At 41.8% G+C, this 19,903-nt stretch overlaps 1 protein-coding gene across 1 annotated transcript; it reads left to right on the top strand.

The window, feature by feature from the left end:
* Positions 1-81: 81 nt before the first annotated feature.
* On the top strand, positions 82-19,593 carry PLAA (phospholipase A2 activating protein). The gene is made up of 14 exons (XM_090038809.1): positions 82-335; positions 1,957-2,150; positions 3,028-3,128; positions 3,225-3,345; positions 3,678-3,845; positions 4,618-4,753; positions 6,027-6,196; positions 6,748-6,905; positions 8,039-8,258; positions 10,163-10,231; positions 10,600-10,671; positions 12,339-12,440; positions 15,110-15,274; positions 18,848-19,593. Exons 1-14 carry the CDS (start codon positions 196-198, stop codon positions 19,411-19,413), a joined length of 2,382 nt encoding a protein of 793 aa, XP_089894935.1. The 5' UTR covers positions 82-195; the 3' UTR covers positions 19,414-19,593.
* The last annotated feature ends 310 nt before the right edge of the window (positions 19,594-19,903 follow it).

Below are 19,903 nucleotides of genomic sequence, written 5' to 3'. Positions count from 1 at the left end.
GAGGTGGGGGGAGTCTCGCGGCAGGCTCGTGGCGCGGGGGCTGCTGGGAGATGTAGTCTCTGCGTCTACTCTGTAGTGGGGTGGCGGTTACGTTCCTTCCGGCGCGAGCTGATGGCGGTTTCCGGCGGGGCGGGTGTTGCTGTGTCAGAGGCCGTAGCCTGAGGCGCGGAGTTGCGGGGAACCAGCGCCGCTGCCATGGCGGGCACGTACCGGCTGCGCTGCTCGCTGGCGGGGCACGAGCTGGACGTGCGGGGCTTGAGCTGCGGCCTCTTCCCGCCCGACGGCTTCGTGTCGGTGTCACGGGATCGCACGGCCCGGCTCTGGGCGCCCGGCGGGTGAGAGTGGGGCCGGGCCGGGCCGGGTCGGGTGTTGGGCGGCGGAGCCTGGGAGCCGCTCGGTCGTCTTGTGTGCGTCTTCCCCCCCGGTGTGTGGGCAGGGGCCGCACCTGCTGGGCGGGACTAGTACCGGGAACCGGGAAAGGTGGTCATTACCGCTGCAGTTGCCTGCATGCACTTATCGTCGTGTATATGTGTGTGTGTGTGTGTGTGTGTGTCTGCGTATATCACATGCATATGATATACACACCAGGTTTTTCTGCTCTGGCAAAGCAGCGAAGCCATTTGTATTGAGGAAGTGTCCAGGGAGTCGGATGACTTGCTGGCTCGTGTGTCTGTGTCAAGGGATTCTGTTGGCCTGTGGATGCTGACCAGTGAAACTGCTAAGAGACATAAGCGGAGGCATCCTAAAAAAGCAGCCCCACACTTGCCAGAGTCCTCCTGGCCCCCGCATCCTTCCTGTTTGTATAGATGACCAGCTGAGCTGAGCTGGGGGTGTTGTCCAGGAGGTCCCAGGACTTGGTGGGGCTGTGGGTTGAAGTGCATAACTGAAAAAGTGCCCAGGGAGTCCACTGACAGGCTCCCTCCGCTCCTTCATGGGCCAGTTGGCAACTAACTGGTGACCTTTGTTCAGTGTCCACTTTTGATGTCCTAATTCAGGGGGTACTTTGAAAGGTCCCAGGGGGCTCACAGGGGTGGGTGGGGATAAAGCATCGCCATCCCATGCTGCTGCCTCACCGGAGCAGGGTCATGCTGCTCATCACCCTATCCTGTACCCCCTGCTCTGTGTTCTGCCCTTTGCCACCCCCTTCCCCCTGCTTGGCATCCAGCTCTTCACGTGGGCCCCCCCCGGCCACACGCACGCACACCCGCCCGCCCGCTCTGCATCTGGCCTCCTGCAGGTACAGTGGTTGAAAAAGGTTGAAAACCCCTGCCCTAATTATTAATTATTAGTCTATGGCCTCACTCCCATTCCTGTTTTTCTTTTTGTTGTCCCAAGCAATTAGTTGCTATGTCTGCAGTAGCCTCAGTTCCAAAGTGGGGCTTATGATGGGCCGAGGCCTATGACATCAGGACATATCAAATAGGCCTGGGTGTTGCCTGAATAGAACTGGCCTTACTGGTTTTCCAGAGCAGAAAATCAGTTTCTCTGCTAGGATATGCACCCATCCTCAGCCCTCCCAAAGTTTTGCTGGGCTGATTTTTAAGGCAGAATGGTACCTGTGGTAAAAGAGTAAATATGGTGAGTTCTGACCAATACATTTCAGTAACAAACCACTTCCTATATTTCAGTGGTGGCTTTCAGCCTGTGTTAGCTCTTGCCAGTGGTTTTCAGAGTAGACTTGGGACTTGCACACTGGATGATGCAAAAAGAAATTCTGCTACTCTGAGCTGTTTAGAATTTGGAAACTTGGCTTTTTTTCATCAGTACTTTTTTCTTCTTTTTTTTTTTTCCTTTTGCTTGAGTCACTGTATAAGCCACCTCTAACAACTTTAACCCAAAGTAAAATTATGAAAACATGAGTTTGAAATATAAATATATTTTGTCATTTAAATTTCTCAAATGAGTAATTTTTTGTTATGGCAGTAAATGTAAACTTATTTGTTTATGTCTGTTTAGTATTAACAGGGGTTTTACTGAAGTGCACTGTATGACTGGCCATTCCAATTTTGTATCTTGCGTGTGCATCATACCTCCAAGTGACCTCTATCCTCGTGGACTAATTGCAACAGGTGGCAATGACCATAATATTTGCATCTTCACAGTGGACAGCCCAACTCCACTCTATGTTCTCAAGGGGCACAAAAATACAGGTAATTATTATTCCTGTTAGGGGGTTTTGTTGTCTAGAGTTTTGAATTTGGGGTTGATACAGAGGAGATTGTAAATACATGTCTTTAACTTGTATTGATAAGTTGAGTCACTTCAATTTGTTTAGCTTGGTTTCTCTGTAAATTGTGTAAGTGTTTGGTACAGATTAGGACTCTCCTACACACTTTAAAGCCAAAACAAAATGACAGCCATTGCTGCAGGGAGCTTTCCTTCTAAACAGCACTTTTTCACTGCAGCTGTCAACAGCAATAGTTCTAGTGATGAATGATATTCCTGTAGTGCAGTGAATGTGGCATTACCAGAGAAAGTTGTCTTTAATATAGACATATGGAATGCACAAATTGTGAGAGAGAACTTTATATCATTACACGAATAAATTAATATTGATTGTCTATGTTGGGATTTCCATCTAAAATGCATGCAGATTGTTGGGGGTTGAGTTTTAAATGGTGGACAGAATGCTCATAGGCTATGTGTGCTTTTTGGAGGAGTACCAGAAAGTGACCAGGTGAACTGAGTGCTTTTGCTAGGGACTGCTATTTTTGGAGAACATCAGAATAAGCATGGGTTTTTTGGAATCAGGATTGTGAGGGGATAGAAACTCATGATGAATACATGGCAAAACTTCAAGCGCATGCTTTAAAAGCCCTCCTAGTTGTAGTTTTTTATTCCGATTTTAAACTCTTATCCAAAACAAACTAACTTTAGAAGTGTCTCTTTAAAAAAACAAAAAAAAGCAAGCTATATGAATATGTTGCTAATGTGGGAAAACCTTTTTCCGTATATAACTGGAGTAAGGCTGGAGATTAGTTTTCTGCAATCCAGCTTTGTCAGTATTGATCTGAATGTTTGTTCCAGTTTGCAGCCTTTCATCTGGGAAATTTGGCACCTTACTTAGTGGATCGTGGGATACAGCTGCTAAAGTCTGGTTGAATGACAAATGCATGATGACACTACAGGTATAGTTGTTCTGCAAGAGTATCGGACAATAAATAATTAAGCATCTTGTGTACATTTGATCTGTGGTAGATCTAACATTGTGGTGTTGTTCGCAGGGTCATACTGCTGCAGTATGGGCAGTGAAGATACTGCCTGAACAGGGATTAATGTTGACTGGCTCAGCTGATAAAACTATTAAACTGTGGAAGGCAGGCAGATGTGAGAGAACATTCACCGGTAAGGATTTAGGCAAAAGGGATGGATGGCATTTGCAAATACAATAAGCAGTTATGATGTTGTATAAGTGAACTGGCTTGAGAAAATGTAATTCTTAGACCAAGATTTTCATAAGAGTCTAGTCATTTTAGGTAACCAACCTGTGACCTCCGTAAAAGTAACTGATTTTCAGAAAACACTGAGCAGAGCAGCTTTTGAAAGTTGGATCCTTAAGGAATATCAGTTTCTAGATATAGATCTGAGGTTGCAAAAATATAGGTATGTTAGATTGCTGTTAATGAAAACAGTCATTTTATTCATTTTTCATTTCATTTTTTCTCTCTCTCATAAAGGTCATGAAGATTGTGTGAGAGGTTTAGCTATTCTCAGTGAAACAGAATTTCTTTCCTGCGCTAATGATGCGAGTATTCGAAGGTGGCAGGTCTCTGGCGAGTGTCTGCAAGTTTATTATGGGCATACAAATTATATATACAGCATATCTGTGTTCCCTCAAAGTAAAGGTAGGACACTTGTGGAGTTTACAAGACTCTTTCCAAGTAAAATAGCAAAGTAGCTTTTCAGATTGATTGGTAGTATTTGCCCTTGCATAATATGAGTTTATTTTTCAAGATTCCATTTTTATAGCTTTCTTTGAGATGGACAGTGTACAGCGTTAGCTTGTTGCTGAAGGAAAAATGATTCTGAACGCTGAGTTCAGAGCATCTCAAAAAATAAATGAGGCTAAAGTTCGTGGCGAACTGGATGGACTATAAAACTATATGCTTGCTCCATGTGCCCCTTTGTGGCAGAGAGGCAGATTGAAAAGACTCGAGATCAATGAAGGGACTTGAGGGAAGGAGGGGGTGTGTTCTGTACCTGTGGGGGGTTGGGACCAGTTTTCAGTTTGGTGCAGAGGGGTTAAGAGGGAAGAGGTGGTGTGCAAGGATTGTGAAACCCTGAAGACTCGGGATAAGGTAAGGCCCTGATAAAGGCAAAATTGTTTTGTGCTTTGTTAGCGCCCTGAGAAGGGAACTTAAGATGTCTGTCTGGTGCATAAGTTTACCTTCCCCGATTCCACCACTGTTTACACACTGACATTATACATCTTCCAAGAAATGTGTGATTTTTTTTTTTTTTTTTTTTTTTACATGTAGATTTCTTTAAAGAAATGGGAGAAGTTGTTTAAAGAATCACTTCTGTTTCTTGAATAAATGCTAGATGCGTGCTTACATAAAGCTATTTTGTACCTTTTGATATTAAAAACAAACAAACAAAAAAAATCATCTCTTCTAGATTTTGTAACCACTGGAGAGGACAGAACACTTAGAATTTGGAAGCAAGGGGAGTGTGCTCAGACAATCAGACTTCCAGCTCAGTCTGTCTGGTGTTGCTGTGTGTTGGACAATGGTGACATTGTGGTTGGTGCAAGGTACCCAGAATCCATTTTACCTGTATTTTGTAGTTATCTGAATTGGAAAAACACTTGTCTGACTAAGTGCATGCATCATATACTTTTTTTCTCATAACAAAAGAACAGGTAAAATGTCTTACTTTTAGTGTTATTTATATATTATTCCAAGGCTGTCCAACTGGCAGTGTGGGCTGCATGCAGTCCCAGCAGCTTCTGGCTGCCATCCCACGTGAGTTGCTTCTGGTTCAGCTGCTGGGTTCTTTGGATTTCCCCTTCTCTCCTACTTCCTGCCCCCACTCCTGGGGACATGGCAGTATGGAGGGACGGGGCTGGCATGTGTACAGTACAGGTGCTACAGGGGAAGAGGCTAGGCTACTTGCACTGTAGTTTTGCAGCAGAAGAGGGAACAAGGCTGTAGGCCTGTGCGAAGCTTTGGGTGCTGATTTGATTTGGCGGCCGAATCTCCAAATCCAAATTGAACAGGGAGACAGATAAAAAGGTCCAAATCGGTTTTGAAGCTTTCCGAATCAATTTGGAAAAGATTTGGGGAGATTCGGGCAGTCCCTGCTCACCCTTGCAGGGAGCTGGACCAGGACTCTGTGCCAGTAAGTGTTTGTGGGGGGGTTCTCCCAGCCCCGTCGATGGCCGCCCTGCCCAGCACCAGCATTCAGGCTCTTTAAAAAAAACTAAAAAACAAAATTTAAAAAATGCCCCGTGCTCATTGGCTCTTGCCAGGCAAGGGGGGCAATCCCCACTGCCCCCCATTGCCCTGTGCTGTGTGGGGGGCTCTGCTGTAAGCCCTTGCCCACTCTCCCAGACCCATTGATAGCTGCCCTGCCTGCCCCAATGTCCCTGCTGTTTTTAAAGTCCCACCCTCACCAGCTCCTGCAGTGGCCGTCAGGGCTTCTCGGGGCTTGTGGCAGAGACCCCCATGCACCATGGGGCAGTGGGTGGCAGCGGGGATTGCCCCCTGGCTTGGCAGGAGCTGTTGAGTGCAAAGCTTTTCCTTTTTTTTAATTTTTAAGTGCTTGGGGCTGGGAGAGTGGTCTTGCCTTCAACCTCAAAATAACACCTTTTGTTTAATTTGTCTACTTATTTCTTCTAATGATAAACTGCTACCAGCATGAGAATTTAATTTTTTAGGTAGCAGATACAGTTTTTTCCCTTGTTAGAAAATGCCAGCCACAGGTTCCAATTACTGTATTCCATGAACATAACCACTTTGACATTTAAGTGATGGAAATGTCATTTCTAAATACGTGGTTCTCTCTTTCTCTGTCTCTCTCTCAAGTGATGGAATCATTCGAATATTTACAGAGTCCTTGGAGCGCACAGCAAGTGCTGATGAAATTCAAGCTTTTGAAAATGAGCTTTCCCAAGCTACAATTGACCCTAAGACTGGTGACTTAGGAGACATTAATGCCGATGATCTTCCTGGAAGAGAACATCTAAATGATCCAGGTAAATGCCTCTGTTCCTATATGTATATGTATTAAAGTGAATGTCTATAAGACAACAGCAAAAGTCAGGGGAACCCTTAAGCAGAAAGTTCTCTTTCTTGAGGAGAAGTGCCTCTGGCCTTAACCCATGACTCCTATCTCTGAATGGTAGAAGTTTGACAATCTCTGCTCCTTACAAAAGGAGGGTGAGAGTAACAAGAGTTATTTTCCCCCTTACTTGTTATCTGTGTGGGGAAATGGTGAGTTATCAGGAACCGTCTCTCTGTAGTCCCTGTAATATACTTGGCAGATATTAATATATGGCTACCCTAAAATTATTTTCACGCTCCTTCTCCTATTTTATTCCAATGTGTAGTACTTTGCTGTTCTTCTGTTCTTGTATGGCTTTTGTATTTTAGCTTTAAAAATTTCCTGGATAACTTTTTTCTTCTCCACAAATTCTGAATATGGCTGAAGTTCTTTAGACTATTTGCTTGAGGGGGAAAAAAAGTGGAGGCTACTAGACTACCGTATTTCTCTACTCCATATAATTGTGTTCTTTTATATTTCAAGGAACGAGAGATGGACAGACACGACTAATTAAAGATGGTGGGAAAGTTGAAGCCTATCAATGGAGTGTTATGGAAGGAAGATGGGTCAAGATTGGTGATGTTGTTGGCTCTGCTGGAGCTACACAGCAAACACCTGGAAGAGTATTATATGAAGGAAAAGTACGTTATGTTTTCTCAGTTAATCTCTTGTCTTAAAAATGGGTAATTTCTCATACAAAATCATTGTTTGAGTCGCCTTCTGGAGTAGATTTTTAAGTACGGAGCTTTTCAGTGCTTCATTATAGATATAGGGTAAAACACCTCTGAATTAGAAGTGGAAATATTAGGTACTTGAATTGTCTGTAATGTCATATTTATTTGAATCCAAGATGAAGTTGTTTTTCTCCCACACTTAACATGGGGCAGATGGTGGGAGGGAGAAGCCCTTCATCTTACATTTGAGTACAAGGTGGGTGGGACAGATATCTGTTGTGTCTCTGATTCCAGCCGTGACAGGGCACTGGAAAGGGAGAAAGGAGCAAGCAGTCGGAGGAGGGCAGGGGATGGGGGGCAGGCAACAGGGGGTAAATTATTGACTGGCAAGAGGCAGGGGTCAGGCCTCTTGACTCCCCCATTACCTGCCGCCGTGCTGACTGCAACAGTTTTCCCTACTGCAACTGTTGGGGGAACAAATTTTAAGATGCCCCTCCAATAATTAGATTTGATGCATGGAAAAATAAAACATTTAAAAATTGTATGCATCTAGAATCTAATTACTAGAAGGGTCAGCTTCAATTCAGAGTAGCCTTCAATTCAGGTAAATAAAGTATGTACTTAATTATTTCTGAAATGTGTTTAGTGGAACCATTTATCTGATGTAGGAAACCTCAAATGAGGGAAATAGTAAATTTTAGCTGGGTAGGGTGGTTAATTTACTAGAGCATGTTATTGCTTAGTGTGGTACCTTGCATGATTAGTTCCATAATCCTGTGGGCATCTGATCCAGACTTATATGGGTGGCTAAACTTATCATAAGAAATGTGCCCCCTTAAATATTGTTGAATATTTTTTGCCAGTGCTTAATAACCTAGTTCACAGGGTTTTTTTTGTTTTTATTGTGTTTCTGCAATTTTGTAAATAAAGACTATATAGATAAGTAGCCAGGGTAGAAGGGTGTTATAATTATTAATTGGCCTATAACATCAGAAATTTTGGTTTGTTATTATCATATGTCTATATTTGATGCATATGATGTATGTATAGACAAAATATGGTATAACCATTTCTATGGCTCTTTCTGTTTTTACTTAAAGGAATATGATTTTGTTTTCACCATTGATGTGAATGAAAGTGGGCCTTCCTACAAGTTGCCATATAACATGAATGATGATCCTTGGTTGACTGCATACAACTTCCTTCAGAAGAATGATCTAAATCCCATGTTTCTGGATCAAGTGGCCAAGTTTATTATAGACAACACCAAAGGTCAAACACTGGGGAATACAAATACTGAATTTTCAGATCCCTTTACAGGTAAAAAATAAAACTATTACTGGTGCACCCATAATTCTGAAGCTTTAATATCTGTGTTCATAAAGTGCATACAAATGTGTGTTCTCTTCTGACTTCGGGGTACAATGTGTAAGGGTGTTTCTTGATACTTTTACAAATCTGGAATGTGATCTTAGAATCCTGGGAAAGCATTTTGTACATCAACATACAAATGAGCCAACTTTTGCTTTCCATGTTCCATATCTAATATTCATAACAGAGTCCTGTGCCTTGTTGTTCTAGCCTCAATACTTGGATTCAGTTTGTTTAAACCATGTTTTCAGAGCATTGCTTCTGTTCGATCTTAAGTGGAATTGGTTGAGAAACCTAAGAGCTTTCATCTAGCCTTCAAGGTTGTTTACATCTTCAACAAACAATTTGTCAAATTTCAGAATACTAAAGTTTTTTGTTCTTCAATTCATGCTTTTCCTAGTCAGTAGGGGTGTTCAAAATGGGCCCTATTCGATTTGGATTCAGCCCAAATTGGGGACAGTGATTCGATTAATTGATTTGGATCTTTGTCCCTGATTTAGATTTGGCCAAATCTGAATTTGAAGATTTGATGCTGATTCAGATAATCAGCGATTCAGACATACACACAGCTTTTAAATGTTTTTTTCTACATACCTCGAGGTAGCAGGCATGGCTCGTGATTGTTGTGATGCTGGGGCAGATGGAGCATCCCACAGGAGTGCGTGCTCGGCAGTGAACCCAGAAGTATAGGACTGCGCTCCCCTGGTGGCTCGGTGGTCAGCCACAGGGGGACCCCAGGTGCCCACCCCCCCAGACCCAGGAGGCACCAGTTACCGAGCCAGGGGACTAGAAGTGCCCCATGTCCACTTCTGGGTCTGCTGCCAAGCATGTTGGGGAGCCCCCCATGCTTCTGTGGGATGCTCCATCCGCCCCAGCATCACAACATTCATGAGCCACCTGCTACCTAGAGACAGATATAAATGTTTTTTCTACATACCTCTATCTCTAAATTGCCGAATGTCCAAATCAATTTGGAGGGTTCCAATTTAATTCAGAGAGATTAAAGAGTCCTTTGATTGGATTTGGATTCGGAGATTTGGCCACTAAATCGGGCCAAATCTGTGCCAAATCAAATCGGGGACCAAAGCTTCAAACAGCCCTACTAGTCAGTAATAACTGGAAAGCTTTTTAAAGCTGTATAACTCTATTTTTACTTCCTTTTTAATTAATCTCAGGTTTTAAAACAAAAAATAACTTTAGTACATAAAGAACAAAAAACCCCAAAAATGTAAACCAGGGTTGTGGGGGGTTGTTTTGGGGAGTGGGTGGAAGGAGAAGAGGGGTGGCAGTGCTGGGTGAGGTTTTGTTTTTGAGACTGAAATATTCCTGAGGGTGGGATTGGTATGTGGATGTGATGTCAGCATTATGATAATGGATGAAAAATAGATGAAGCTGATTAGAAATAAAAATAACTAATGTATGCCTGCAACTCTTTAATTTTAACAGAGAGTAAAAAGGAAGCCTACTTAATAGATGTTATTTAGAAGTTAGTATCTCTATTTAGTTAAGTGTCAAAGATACAAATATGCTTTGTAAATGAACAGTGTAAGAACCTAAATAGAATGTATTATCATCTTGTCAGAATTTAGTGAGCTACAAAAAGAAAACCGCATAAAATACAAAGTAAATTCCTTTCTGATTTAGCAGTCTAAAGTAGGTTATAGCAAGAGAAATTTTAAGGTAGGTACAGCTGAGTTCTTCAAGTAATCAAGCCTAGTGAACTTGCATAATCTTGTATGCAGAGATGTTTAATGGTGCCTTGCTTTTGAAGAGTAACCAAAATAGATGGATCTTGATAAATATGATCAACATGAGAATAAATGGATCTTGTTTTGTGGCTTGTTACTTTGCAGGTGCTGGTCGCTATGTTCCAGGTTCTTCATCTGGGTCAGATGCAGTCCCTGCAGCAGATCCATTTACAGGTATTGTACAACTGACAGTTTTTGTTACATGCCAAGGTAGGTTTTTTTCCAAGTCCCAAACAGTGGCCAGCTTAGAGATCGAAGGTTTCCACTCAGTTCTCCGCTTCAGAACCACAGTTTTGACTCTTAGAGTTCTGTGCCTACAAAAATGAGATATGGCATAGAGTAATACAGGCATAAGGAAAAGCTACACAATTATTGTTATTTTGGTATAGTATCTAGTTAAAAATATTTAATTTTACTTTGAGAACCTTAAAAAAACTGTTGTGTGTGATGTTAAATAGCTGTAAAATCTAGGGACCTTTTTTACTTGTCATGCTGTGGTAGGAATTGACATCATCTCTTATAGAAACTCTTGCATCTTTTAGGTGCTGGCCGCTATGTTCCAGGTTCAGCGTCAAATGCTGTTGCTTCCTTAAGTGGAGTTGATCCATTTACAGGTAAGAGATTGATCTGGCCAAGCAGAAAAGCATTCTTTACCTTTAACTTCAGTTTCTCCTTTAACACTGTACTTGAGATGAGTTGCATAATTTAATCTAAAATTTGAAAACGACTGCAACAAAGCTGCTTACACATCCCTAGAACTGAGTGAGAAAGTAGAGGAAGTTTTTTAGTTAATTGTATGTCCTATATGTGTACTCTAGTGGGAATCTTTTGGGAAAATTTCAAAGTAAAGGTGCTAATCTGTCCCTTGAGCATGGAAGTTTATGCTTATGTTAAATGGACTTGCCACTAATAGTGCTTCCAGCTAGAGAAATGAGTGTATTCAGTTGAAATAAGTTGAATTTAACTAATTATATTTACCCTTTATAAATATAATTCTGGCACAGCTTAAAAGACAAACCTATTAATTTATGGCTAAGCTAGGAGAAAATGCCTTTCCAAAAACATCTCCAGCCTCTGGTCCATATAACGTAAGTATTTAGATTTAGCTGTGAGTTCCTGCAGATCTCAAATAAATTACACTTTTAATTACAGAAACACTAGCATAAAATATTTTATTGAGTCTTTGTTTTGAAATTTGGGATTGTCCATACCCACATCTTGGCTATGATATTTAATTCCAGAAAATATGGAGTAATTAGGATTTTATTGTAATCTAGATATCAGTTAGCAGTTCAGTATTGTATAACAAAGAATTTGGAAAACTGTGTTGCTTATTTAACACACAGGCCTCTTTTGTTCTCATAATTGTTTTGTTATGGGCACTACCTGTGTACCTACAACAATGATAAATATTTATATAAACATATGAAAATAAGGTGGCTTTCCAGAAAATAGCCGGCAAGGCTGACTTTCCTAATAATAATAATAATAAAAACACCCCCCAAGGGTGGTTACTAGGCCTGTGCTAATAGGGAAGTATTTGATTGGGACTCAAAGGACAGTGGGAGACTGGCCCAGGTGGGGGGATTGGGGTTGGGCAAGGCAGCCATGGGGGCTTCTCCCGTGGCTCCTCCGGCTTTGTCTGCCTCTGCCCTGGCAGAGGAGCCACAGGGGCTATGCCCTGCTGTCGTTTTCCCAGCCAGCGTGGGTAGGGGGCGGGGACATTATGCAAGTGCGGCTTGCTGCACGCTACAGGAGAGCATAACCCCCACTCCTAGCACTGTTTTACCCGCATCAGCACTGGGAGTGGGGGCTCTGCCCTGCTGCTGCTTGCTCCCTTCTGTCTGGAGTGAGCTGCACATGCATCCTGCCCCCCTCTGTCCCAGATGGGCAAGCAGCAGCAGAGCAGAGCAGAGCCCCCACTCCCAGCACTGCCATGCCCACATCCCATGCCTCCCTGCCCCAGCTAGGCAGCTTTTCTCAGCCCCAGCCCCTCCCTCCTCCAACCCCAACAGATTTAACAACTGGAGACAGCTGTGTCAGCTGCCTGTTTAGCCTATGGCTGAATCTCCAAAGCAGCCAAAGCTTTTCCAAATCAATTTGGAAATTTTTAATTGGTCTCCCGATTTTGATTAGTATTTGGAGATTCAGTCCCTGGATCGGGACAAATCTCCTCTGAATCAAATTGATTACTGAAGTTTCACATAGCTCTAGTAGTTACTCATTGTTATCAAATATACGTGTATTCTGGTGAAGTTCTAATACCTATCTTCTTGTATAGGAAATGGTGCTTACCATTCAGGTGCAGCAAAGGCTGAAAATATTTATTTTCCAAAGAAGGAGGCGGTTACTTTTGATCAAGCCAATCCAACGCAGATACTGGGTGAGAGTGATTTAGTCTTGAATTTGATTTTGTTTTTTTTAATTTAGTTTGCTTTGAATTTACACCTGCTCTTCTTTCTCAGTCCTTCCAAAAAAACTTTATTTTTACCACTCTTATTGACCTAGTCTTGCACAATTAAAATGTTTAAATCTATTATCATTTTCTGCCATGTGATTAGTTACCTACACTCTAGATTTTAAAAATGTAACTAGGAGGCCAGGATAGATGTCACGAAGGGCCTTCCTTCATGTAAAAAAAAAAAAAAATATCTACTTCTTTATCCCTGTAATACAGGTCTCATGTACATCCTGCTTGTTTGGCATTTGGCTATGCTTTTGAGAGATGCAAGTCTTTTCTGCACCTGCTGCAGTGGAGCTCCACAGGTTGCTTGAAGGCAGTGTTAGTTCTCCATTTGGTCAGAGCTTGAAAATACACCATGTACTTATGTCTTCCTTGCATGTTATGTAGTTATGTCCTCTGTGGCTTCACAAATTATGTTCAAGAAGGACCACTGTACTTATTTAACTTGACCATGCTATATGAAATACAACAGTTATGGACAGAAGCTTTAATTGTACCTTGATGATTTATTCATTTATTTATTTTTGTTGTACCTTTGCTTCCTTTAGTCCACTCTCTGTTTCCTGCAGTAGCTTCTAGTGGTAGCTGCTTTCTCTTTTCTCTTTCCTTGTAACTTTTGTTTTTGGTTCTATCTACACTGTTTTCTTTTGTCTTCTTCCCTCTTTGGCTAGGGACAGAAATGATACCTAAACAGGTATAAGTGATCAGCAACCAGTTCAAATATGTAACACAATACAAGTTCAGTGCACATAAACTGCTTTCAAAATAGCCGAAACCAGTTTAAGATATAAGATAAACCTGGATGGGATGTAGCATCAGACTTAACTGATTTTAGATTAAATAAGTTTATTGAACTTCTGTCCCAGGTTCCCTCCAGACTTCAAGTTAACGCACAGTCTCCCTGCATTCCAGGAAGCATTGCACCTCCCCAACAAACCTCTCCCTCCAAGGGTGGGTGCACTAACCTGGGCCCAAGCTGTTTGCTCCAGCTGAGCAGGGAGGCATGCTCTAGTGCCACCCCGCTCCCCCCAAGCTTCTGGCCTGAGCCACCACAGGCATCTGGCCGCATTTCCAGAATCAAATGCAAATGTATCTTCACTTGATTAGTGTTTCAATCTACACAGTTTAGATTAATTTGCAAAGTTTTAATCAATTCAGCCTTTTGACTGTCAACTTAACTTTGTCATGTCTACCTTGTTTATTTTCTGTTGTGTCTCTCTGTCTTTTTTTCTAATTGTCTAGTGCATTTGAGAATCCTATAAATCTAATTTTTTTAAATAATCCTCAAGCTGTGATAGATTCTATGTACATTTTAAAGCAAGGCATACTTGCCTACCTTGACGATCGTCCAATCAAAAATTTCTCATTCCCGCTAACATCTCTAGCATTTCATTTTTATCTACTTCCCAATTGTTCCACCCTTTTTATGTTCTTGTAAGAGTTGATATACTGTATACTTAGGTGATGCCCAGTACTTACTTACGCCAATTACTTAGAAAGAATACAAACATGGATTCCCATGACAATGCTGTTCTTAGATCTTATCGCTGTCTTTCTTTCTGTACTCTGTGCTTAAAAGGAATCAGCCTAAACCCTTGGTGTCATCCCCAGTCCACGCTGGAAAAAAGAGAGCATTTTTGTTACTCTGTAAGGTCTTAACTACTTGTGGATGCTGGCGATCTTTTGTCATCCTATGCTCGCTCTCCTTTCTGGGAGCTCTCTAGTAAATAGTACTAGTTTTGCCTCCAGTGCTGCTCTTACTTTTCGTTCTGTAGCATCTCTCAAATTTTTGCCCACGGTTTCCCAATAGGGGTGGTGAGACCTATAAGACGAGGCAGTTTTCATTCTGTCACATTTTAGCAAAGCAAATAGCATCAGATACTGCTGTTCATAAACTTAAGACCTTATTGCCTTCATTTACACTTAATTTAATATTTGGAAGGTTGCGTTTGCAATAGTAAAGACCTTTTAATGATCGCTTAGAAACTGACACATTCATGTCACTCATCCAGAAAGTTTCCAAGCCCATGGTGCAGACATTTTTCCAACCACAAATTTCCTGAACTTAGCAGCAGAAGCTTCTGGCTACAAACAGTGTAGGTTTTTCATGCAATGCCTGAAGTAGTCCTTTCAGGACATTCCATTGATTTTCTGTCCTCATAAAAGTTGAGAAGACAAGGAGAAGTTGAAGTAGTACTGTCTGCTTATACCTTTTGATGGAACTAAAATTTGTGATCTGAAAGTGGTATAGGAGTTGGCCTTTTCAGCAGTTACAGCATATTTGAAAATACTCAAGTGTTCTTAAATTATCACAGTTGGAAGTGTAGCTTCCAATTCATGAACCAAAGGGTGGGGGTGCACGCGTGCGTGTGTGTCTATACTTTCGCATGTGCTGTGTTGTTCCCGGCATTTAACAAGCAGGTATTCCTGTGTAATATTAAAGAAATCACGGAACGTGAGTTTTTGTGCAAAAAAATCTCTCAAAGGCTATGATGATAGTTGAAGTTTAGTACTTTTGAGCTGATCTGTAGATTGCTTTAAGGATTTCATGTGATACAGTAAGTCATACTTGATTTTTGGTTATGCAGGTAAACTTAAGGAACTTAATGGAAGTGTATCTGATGAACAAAAGCTGACAGAAGATGATTTGATACTCCTAGAAAAGATACTATCCATAACATGTAATAGCTCTGCAGAAACACCTACAGCACAGCAGCTACAAGTTTTGTGGAAAGCTGTTAACTGGCCAGAAGGTATGATTTCTGTTTTGCGTTACAACACCTAGAAACTTCAGTTATGAACCAGGATTCTATTGTTCTGGCTTCTTTACAAGCATGGAATAAAGGCATTCCCTGTTTCAAAGTTTGCAATTTAAATATAAGACAAGAGACCACAAATAGATGCAAACCAATGGGACAATTTAAGGAAACAATGAGACCAGTATAATTCAACCAGAGAAGTAAGGGTTATACCCATGTTGTTATAGGAAACATGGCAGAAATATCTACAGTGAATGAGAAATAACACTTTAGCACTTCCCTCTGCATCTGCTTTAAACCATTTTTAGCCATCCTCGTTTTGAGCTTACAGACATCCACAAAACTAAGCTTTTTAGCTTGGGCCGGAGGTAAGAGGTTTATTTGTAAAGGACAATTGACATTCATCCCATCTTTGAGTCAGTAGCTGTACCCCTACTGTGCATGTCTGTTCCTCCAAATACTTAGGCTAATTATCTCTCTGTCTTTCTCAGATCACTAATTTGGGGTTATGGTGTGGTAGAGTCCTAATTGTATTGCTTAACAGCCTGTCATTTTGCCATTGTTAAATCAAGCTGTTCTGAATACAGCCACCCTGGAGCTCATTAGTTGTAAGTTGAAAAAGTGACACACTTAAAAGTGATTATATGAGCCAGATTTTGAATTGTGAAGTACTGAAGTTTATATTCTGCAAGCAGCTGGGATGGGGGTATATAAGATGGTATTTTACTTAGCTTTAAAATGTTACGTTTGACTTGGTTTTAAGTAAATACGCACTTTCACTTGGGTGCGCACTGTCTGTGTACTAAAATTTTAAGGAACTGAATTTAGTTTGTTTTTAAATTTGTGCATTGGACAGATTTGTGTGTAGAAAATTGTTCATTTCCCTTGTTCACATGAGTCTGCCTTGTAAAATACCAAAGGAAAATAACATAGAACCATAAAAGCTGGTAGAAAAGCTAGGGATGGGTATAATGGCTTGAATTGTTTTATAACTTAAGTTTTTTTAAGTGGACTAGGTTTCAGATTGATGCTGTTCCTTAACTCTTCTTAAGATTGGATAAAATAATTACTGTTGAAGGCAGCTGAAAATAGATTGAACTTTGCCCTCTGGAAAGCATTGCTTCTAGCTGTCAGAGATGCTAGATTCAGAATGGAAGGGGAAGGTGATCCTTCAGCCGCTTGTTGTTTAGAGATGCTTCATGCCACAGCCTGTGAATCGGCAATATTCCATGTTCCACTTTTGCCTTCATCACTTTGTTAATCTGAATTCTTAAGGCAAAATGTCATTGGAGTCTCTGTGATGCTTTCCAAAGTCAACATACAAAGCAACATGAGTTTCTGGCAAATGCCTGAAATTTTCCAAGAATTGGGGTGCTGTCCTGTAGGGCCAGACCAACTCTTAGGATCTCAAAATTGTGCTGTTAGATGGGAAGGTGTGACACAATTGCACATATATACAAACACACAAATCAATTAGGTGTGCACATGTGTACACACACGCACCCCTTCCCACAATTCAGGCGTGCACGCACATCCAAAATTACCAGCCTAGGCACATGCCAATTCAAGCACATGCACACTACACACACCAGAAATTAGACAATCAGTTACCAATACCCGCACACCCAATACACATACATGGATCACTAATTCATATATCACGCACACAATGACATACATGTATATTCACCAGGTCACGCACATACCACCCACCTACACATGTACACAGGTGAGTTCCTAACTTGGATGGGACAGTGTATACGTGTGTGCTTGGAATACCTGGGGGGAAGGTTATGGTGAGAGAGTGAAAGTTGCCGGGACTGGGATTAGAACTGGTAGACTAGAGAGAAGCTGGGCTGAGGAACTGATGCTTGGGGTTATTTAAGGTCAAGTGGCCCCAGGGTTACTCGAGCTCACTGGTACTGGGGTGGAAGCAAGGAAAAAAGCCCCGTGGCAAGTAGGCTTGCCAGGAAAGAGAGAGGCAAAAAGCTGGGAGATTGGGGCTGGGAACAAAGAGGCAGAAAGCTAGGGGAGTTGGGACAGAGGGTGTGGAGGTCAATAAGACAAAAACCCAACTCAGGGTTTCAAAATAACAGGTTTATTAAACAAACAACACACTATACAGCGCCACAAAATTATTAGTTCCTACACACACGCTCACATACACACCCACACAATGGTAGCAGGAGAGAAAAACGCTTGGTGGAGGGATTGAAGTCAAGGTGTGTAGGGACACAGTCCAGGTCCTTTGCTTGGGGAAGGAAGATGGGTGATAGCTACCTATCCTGGGCTGTTAGTTGATCCTCGATGGCCAGTCGGGGTCTTCTCCGGGAAAGTATAATCCAGAGGCAGGTTGCTGGCAGGGCCTCTGGGTGGCTAGGTAGTGGCATGGTGCTGGTCCAGATGGCAAGGGTGTCCCACTGGGTCTGTCTTCACTGCCCCCTTTTATAGGGGCAGACCTCCTATGACCCTAGTGACAGGGGGGGCATGCCTAGGCAAGGGTCAGCCCCCGGTGTGCTGAGTATGTGCACTCTGGGTGAGGACATTCAATTTCAGATATCGGTAATGGTGGGTTGGCTGATTTCTGCAGTAGTCTTTGTCTTCCAAATCTTGAGCCAGGGAGGGTCAGTGCAGGATGATGGTTGGGTCATGGAGTTGATGGTTTGGTTATTCAGAGGGAGTTATTTTAAGACTTAGTGCCATTGTATATCAATCACCCATTCACTCAGGAACCAGTTTACATGGGAGAAGGGTCATGAGTTCACACAGTTACAACAGTGTTACAATAGGATATGCCCAGACAGGGGACACAAAATGGAAACTTGACATGACTTATGCTAACTTACATATGTAGGCCTAAATCATATAGTATCAGTAAAACAGTAATATAAAAGAGTAAAAATCAATATAAACATAATAATTATATAATATAAAACAGTGGATATCCGTAACAGAGCACTTACTTGAAAACGAGAAAAAACAAAAACAACTTGCTACCAAAATAAAATGCTGAAGCTTATCCTATGTCTTAGCTCACTTATACTTATCTATAGGGAATAGAGAGGGAGAGAGAAAGTCAGAAATGGTTGGGGAAGGGGAGGGAATGTATTTTTAAATTTAAAAAAAAAGAAAAGAAAAACGGGGGGGGGTTTGGTACAGGGGTTGTCTGAAAATCCCTTTTTTCATAGGGATTTCCACAAGTTTGAAAATTTGGGGAAACGGTTTTATCATGAATCTCTCTTGTTTTCTACATCAGCGGGTGTCAACCTCTTTTTGGGAGGTGTGCCCACAAATTAAGCCCTGTGCCCTCCAGGAGCACTACTCCAATCCCCTTCCCCTGCCAGTTTTCTTCTTCTCTGCTCTGCTATGCTACCTGCCCCCTACCATAAGGGGTGGACATAGTTGCTACCAGTGCCACAGGTTGGCTACCCTTGCTCTGTACCATCTGTTTTTTAATACCTCCTTGAAAGCAGGAGTACAAATCTATACAACTGAGGAAAGCTCTAGAAGACTCGTATAGAATGGAATGCCAGTATAATACTAAAACATGTTTTTCTTGTTTCTTAGATGTTGTCTTCCCAGCATTAGACATTCTTCGATTGTCTATAAGGCATCCCCGGGTGCATGAAAATTTCTGCAGTGAAAAGGATAGTATACAATTCAGCAGCCACCTTCTAAAGTTTCTGAATCCTAAAGGAAAGCAAGCAAATCAGTTGCTGGCACTTAGAACTCTTTGCAATTGTTTTGTCAGCCAGGCAGGCCAGAAGCTGATGATGTCACAGAGGGACACAATAATGTCACAAGCAATAGAACTGAAATTATGTGGCAATAAGAACATTCATGTTGCACTGGCCACGTTGACGTTGAACTATGCTGTTTGTTTACATAAAATCAATAACATTGAAGGCAAAGCTCAGTGCTTGTCAGTAATCAGCACAATCATGGAGGTTGTTCAAGACCTTGAAGCCATTTTTAGACTTCTTGTGGCTCTTGGGACACTAATCAGTGACGATACAAATGCTGTGCAATTAGCCAAGTCTCTAGGAGTTGACTCCCAAATAAAAAAATATGCCTCTGTATCAGAACCAGCTAAAGTAAATGAATGCTGTAGGTTTGTCCTTAATCTGCTGTAGCGTTTTTTGGGTTGTTTTTTTAGGGTGTTTGGAAGTCTAAGAATATGCAGAAAGATGATGCTTTTTCATATTTTATGTGACTGAGTATATCCAAGAAAATACTGTGGATGAAAAATAAACTTGATGATTTAATTTGTCATGAGTACAACAGACTAAATAAAGTTTTGCACTGGTGGTTTTTACTGTGTGAAAGATGAGACTTGTTACAATGTCATCCTGTCTTAAGCAGTGATCCAGTTTGGTCTCTCAAAATATAAAACAGTCAAATTTGGTCAGGTTTGAAAGGAAGACCTTCAGGAAGATCTTAGGGGTGGGCAAGATGTGGTCTGTGGCCTGCCAGGCATTCTATGTGGCGCACGGGGCCCCTAAAGAATTTAGAAAACTAATATTTATCTGTCCCTGGCTACCTGTCATGCAGCCCTCAATGGCTTGCCAAAACTCAGTAAGCGGCCCTGCACCCGAAATAATTGCCCACCCTGGATCCAAGTGG

Source organism: Crocodylus siamensis, chromosome 3, assembly GCF_052110815.1.
Source record: "Crocodylus siamensis isolate JL-2025a chromosome 3, ASM5211081v1, whole genome shotgun sequence".
Taxonomy (NCBI): domain Eukaryota; kingdom Metazoa; phylum Chordata; order Crocodylia; family Crocodylidae; genus Crocodylus; species Crocodylus siamensis.
Note: the sequence above shows the minus strand (reverse complement) of the source record. Positions and strands in the feature narration are given on the sequence as shown.

Coding starts and splice junctions, on each gene's coding strand:
- PLAA (XM_090038809.1), top strand. CDS start 196: ATGGCGGGCACGTACCGGCTGCGCTGCTCGCTGGCGGGGCACGAGCTG. Junction 3,129..3,224: donor AATGCATGATGACACTACAG/GTATAGTTGTTC, acceptor TGTTGTTCGCAG/GGTCATACTGCTGCAGTATG. Junction 3,846..4,617: donor TGTGTTCCCTCAAAGTAAAG/GTAGGACACTTG, acceptor CATCTCTTCTAG/ATTTTGTAACCACTGGAGAG.